The 4913-nt window shown below is 57.6% G+C and overlaps 1 protein-coding gene across 1 annotated transcript in view; it reads left to right on the top strand.

Moving 5' to 3' along the window:
* Positions 1–4913, top strand: part of PKD1 (polycystin 1, transient receptor potential channel interacting) — a 53987-nt gene that overhangs the window by 17429 nt on the left and 31645 nt on the right. Inside the window, exons 11-14 of the mRNA XM_025208257.1 lie at positions 807–938; positions 1169–1344; positions 1793–1926; positions 2580–4911. Coding sequence (XP_025064042.1) covers positions 807–938; positions 1169–1344; positions 1793–1926; positions 2580–4911 — 2774 coding nt within the window. The remainder of the gene's footprint in view (positions 1–806; positions 939–1168; positions 1345–1792; positions 1927–2579; positions 4912–4913) is intronic.

Below are 4913 nucleotides of genomic sequence, written 5' to 3'. Positions count from 1 at the left end.
CCCACTGGTCCCAGGCCACCACGATGAGTGACTTCCATCAATTACTCCCCTCTGGGTCTGACCCCGGAGCCAGTTCCCAGCCAGGGGGTCGTGGTGGACCCGAGGCCACAACTGGCCATTTTCACCAAGAGGTGATCATGGGACACCAGCTCCTCGAGCACCCTGGGGTGCAGATTGTCAGGGCCGGCTGACTTGAAGGTGTCCAGCCTCTCAAGGTGTTCCTTCACGAGGTCACAGATGAAAGACCAACGTAAAGTACCCATTTAGCAAGTTGACTTTCTCCTGGGTGTCTGTTGTCAGTTGTCCCATCTGGTTTAGCAGTGGTCCAGTGTTGCCCTTGCTTTTCCTCCAACTCCCCATCTATCTAAAAAAGGACTTTTAGGGGTCCAGTGTTGCCCTTGCTTTTCCTCCGGCTCCCCACATATCTGAAAAATTGTCCTTGCTACTCGAAGCTAGTTGGAGTTCAGTTGCAGCCTCCTCCGTTCCTAGAGACTTGCAGATCTGGTGGGCCCGACAGCAGCAAAGAGGAAAAGGCGTCTGACGAGTGGGGGAGCGGAAATAACATGACGGAGGGGTTGAGGGCTGCAGGCAAGGCCCGTGGGTTGCTTTGCATTTGGATCATAAACTGAATTCCCCTCCCTCCAAAAATACTTTAGCTACAAAGCAGTGCCCAGAGGACACTAGAGCCTCTCCTGTCCCTGCTGCGAGTCACTCCCGGCACAAGTCTGTTCTTCCAAAGCACCCCGGGAAGCGTCGTGCGGGCCTTTCGCTAGCCCCCGAGTCACGCGCCCTCCTGTCGTTGGCAGAGCTACGTGCCCATGTTGGAGGCCGGGTCAGATGTGACCTTCCGGTGGACGGTGGACGATAAACCGTCCTTCACCTTTTACAACGTGGTCTTCAACGTGATCTACCAGAGCGCAGCCGTGTACAAGCTCTCGGTAAGCCCCGGCCTCTCCCGCGGCTCCCTTGCTCGTTCGGGTTTCCGTGCCGTTCGGAGCCGAAAGGGCGCAGCTGCCGGGAGAGGAGGTTGCCGACCCCGGGTGAGGGTGCCCCTGCTCCGGGAACGGTACCCCACGGCTCTTTCGCACGCCGAAGCCCAGCCCCTTGCCTGGCACCGTGGTGCGGTTCACACGCCTGCCCCGACAGCGGCTCTGTTTGTCCCTCGCAGCTCACCGCCTCCAATCACGTCAGCAACGTCACGGTCGACTACAACGTCACGGTGGAGAAGATGAACAAGATGAAGAACCTGAGCGTGTCTGGGATCCCGCCGGTGCTCCCGCAGAACGCGACGGTGGAGCTGACCGCCAGCGTCGTGATCGACACGGCCGTGGATGCCGCCTTTGTGTGAGTCCTGGGCAAGTTCCCCAGAGGCGCCGGTTCGCTGGGTGGGATTTTCAGGTGCATTCCTCACTTTCAGGCCCATTGGTTTCGCCCAGTTTTTGGGCGCTGGCTTGTTCTTTTCCTCGTGCTTACTCGAGGAAAACCGCCGTTGCCATCGCAAAGAGCTGAAGCAGGTCAGGATTTCAGCATGGGGTGCTTCGTCAGGGTCTGACTCTTCATTCCTCGTGCACCTAGGAGCGGAGTCACCTCCTGGGAATCGAGATGGGAATCCACTGGCTTGTTGGGTGCATTTCGGACCGACTGGTATTTTTGTTGCCCAGTGTTTAAAACAGGAAGGTTTTAACAGGGATGGTTAAATGGAGCGTGTCCAAGAAAGGCTGGGGAAGAAACCCGAGCAGCGTGGCACCAGGGCCAGCGCGCTGCCTGGCTCATGGCCTGTGTCTCTTTCCAGGTGGGACTTTGGTGATGGCACCCACGAGACGTACCAATTTAAACCTCCCTATAATGGGTCCTTCCTCATTCCTGACCCCAGCGTTCACGAGGTGGTGATCGAGCAGAGTGCATCGCACACCTATGAGGAGCCAGGTAAGTCCTGTCCGGTCTCCTGGGGGAAAAGAAGTGCTTTCTTTTTTGTTGCTTGGAGGTTTCAGTGCCAAGGGCTGCAAGACGTTCCCAAACGCCGCCCACAAGAGATTAACTCAAAGGTCTGCAGCGGTTAGGCCGTCTCCTGAGCAGTCTGTCCCAGTACGGGGCAATAATAAAATATAGAAACAAGTGGTGCAAAGGGGCATCCCAATTGAACAAGCAGAGATCGTCTGTGACCACGGGAACTTGTTTCCACCAGGGTCGCTGGTTCCAGCATGGGTCTACCCCATGCTTGAAAACAGAGTCATAGATTCATAAAAGAATGAGGGTGGGAAGGGAGCTCAGGAGGTGACATCTAGTGCAACCCCCTGCTCAAAAAAGGACCAGCCCCAATCGCCCCGGAGCTATGGTGTGGATAGATAGAAGCCGATAAAGGTGTGGGATTGTCAGGCCGGCTGCAGAACAGGTGGACGCATGCACAACCTGCCTCCAGTTCCCATCAGGCGCAAGAGGAAAGGGAGAGAAACGCCGAGCAGGTATAAAAGCAGGACGCTGTCTCACTGGAAAGCGTTTTGCATTTTCCAGGAGGCCGTGGCAGCACTTTTTAAAGCCTCTTGTGGGTTCACAAACACCTCTGCTCTCTCCGCATGCAGGCGAGTACACCTTGGTGGTTTTAGCGTCCAACCCGTTTGAGAACCTCACGCACCAGATCCCGGTTTACGTCCACGTGTACCTAATAGACGTGAAAGTAGACACCCACACGGACGTCCTGGCCGTGAACCGGCCCGTCAACTTCACAGCTTACCCCGTGCCCTCTCCCTATGGCGTCCTGTACAGCTGGGACTTTGGCGATGGCTCCTCGCTGCTGATGGAGAGCCAGCCGACAGCTGTGCACAGCTACCAAACCAAGGGGGTCTACAACGTGAGCCTGAAAGCCAACAACACCGTGAGCAGCGTGGAGACATTCAGACTTTACCGGGTGTTCGAGGAGATAGCGGGGCTGCACGTTTCCTTCGAGGAGGCCGTGGAGGTAGGCATGTCCATCACAATCAACGCCTCGGTGGAGACGGGGGACAATATCACCTGGATATTTGACAGGGGGGACGGGCCCGCTCAGCAGGGCCCCTTGCCAGCGGTAGAACATATCTACGAGAAGGACGTCAACTGCACCGTGAACGTGACCGCGGCGAATCCCGTCAGCTCCGTTTCTCAGTCGGTGCCTCTCCGAATCTTTGTCCTGGAGGTGCTCAAAATCGAGCCTTCCTCGTGCATCCTGGAGCACCCAGACGTGCAGATCACCGCCTACGTCTCGGGGAACCCCGACGACTACGTCTTCGACTGGACCTTTGGAGATGGCTCATCCAACGTCACCGTCTACGGGGACCCCACGGTCATGCACAACTTCACCCGCAGCGGCATCTTCCCCCTCTCCCTGGTCCTCTCAAGCAGTGCGAACAAGGCGCACTACTTCACTAGCGTGTGCGTGGAGCCCGAGATCATCAACGTCACGCTCTTGCCCCCCAAGCAGTTCGTGAGACTGGGCGAGGAGAGCTGGTTCCAGGTCAGCGCCGTGCCCTTGTACCAGTACAGGTACCGCTGGGATTTCGGGACCAACGAGTCCACCAGGTCCAGCAGCACTGAGGTCAGCTACTCCTACAAGAGCACGGGGATCTACCTGGTCACTGTAACCGTCTCCAACAACGTCTCGTTCAACAACGACACGGCCTTTGTGGAAGTCCAAGAGCCGGTCGGGGTAGCCAAGATTGAGTATAACGGGACCCGGGTTTTGGAGCTAAACCAGATCTACCTGTTCTCTGCCAGCGCGAATGGGACCAAGGTGAGCTATCGCTGGGACTTTGGCGATGGCAGTAGCCAGCGCGGACAGGCCGTCACCCACGCCTACAACACCACCGGCAGCTACGCCGTCAGCGTGACGGGCTGGAACAACGTGAGCTCCAACGAGACGCGGGTCAACGTCACCGTGAAAAGGCGGCTCCAGGGGCTCACCATCAACGCCAGCAGGACCGTGGTGCCGCTGAATGGCTCTGTGAGCTTTGTGGCCATACTCCTAGCGGGCCGTGCCGTCCGGCACTCCTGGATCCTGTGCGATTACTGCACGCCCATCCAAGGCTCCTCCACCATCTCCTACACCTTCCGGTCCGTGGGGACCTTCAACGTCATCGTGACGGCAGAGAACGAGATCAGCTCCCTGCAGGACAGCATCTACGTCTTCGTCCTGGAGCAAATCAAAGGCCTGCAGATCGCGAGCGGTGACCTTGTGGAGGATGCCTTCTTCCCAACCAACAAAACGTTGCACTTGCAGGCCGTGATGAGAGAGGGGACGAACATCTCGTACAGCTGGGCTGCCCTGAGGGACGGCTGCCCCGTGCAGACGTTCGGCGGAAAGACTTTCTCTTTGAGCATCCTGGAAGCCGGGAACTACACCATCCACCTGAAAGCCACCAACATGCTGGGAAGTGCAGCCGTGAACAGGACGGTGGAGTTCATTGAAAGCATTGGCCTTCTGAAGCCGTCTGCTTTCCCCAATCCCGCTGCTGTCAACACCACTGTGAACATAAGCACTAGCATCACCAGCGGCACTGGTGTCGCCTACTTTTGGCACCTGGGGGATGGTTTCTCTCCTCGGACCGTCGAGCCCTTCGTCGTGCACTCCTTCCAAAGCCCAGGCGCGGTAGAGGTCACCGTTGGGGCCGAAAACAAGCTTGGTGCCACGAATGCAACGATTCTGGTCTTTGTACAGGAGCCCGTCGTGGGGCTGAGGATTGAGACGCCGAAGCTGGACTACATCGCATCAGGCTGCACGGTGGTCTTTGATGGCAAATTGCAAAAGGGGACCAATGTGACGTGGCTGTGGGAGCTGGACAACAGCACGATAAACGGCCAGATGGTGCCCATGCCGTTCCCCGTGGCCGGCACCTTCTCGGTCTTCCTAAACGCATCCAACGACGTCAGCTGGCTGGTGGTCA

This window comes from Alligator sinensis, unplaced genomic scaffold (genome assembly GCF_000455745.1).
Source record: "Alligator sinensis unplaced genomic scaffold, ASM45574v1 scaffold1164_1, whole genome shotgun sequence".
In the NCBI taxonomy this organism is placed as follows: Eukaryota; Metazoa; Chordata; order Crocodylia; family Alligatoridae; genus Alligator; species Alligator sinensis.
The sequence above is the reverse complement of the archived record's forward strand: the minus strand, read 5'-3'. Positions and strand labels throughout refer to the sequence as shown.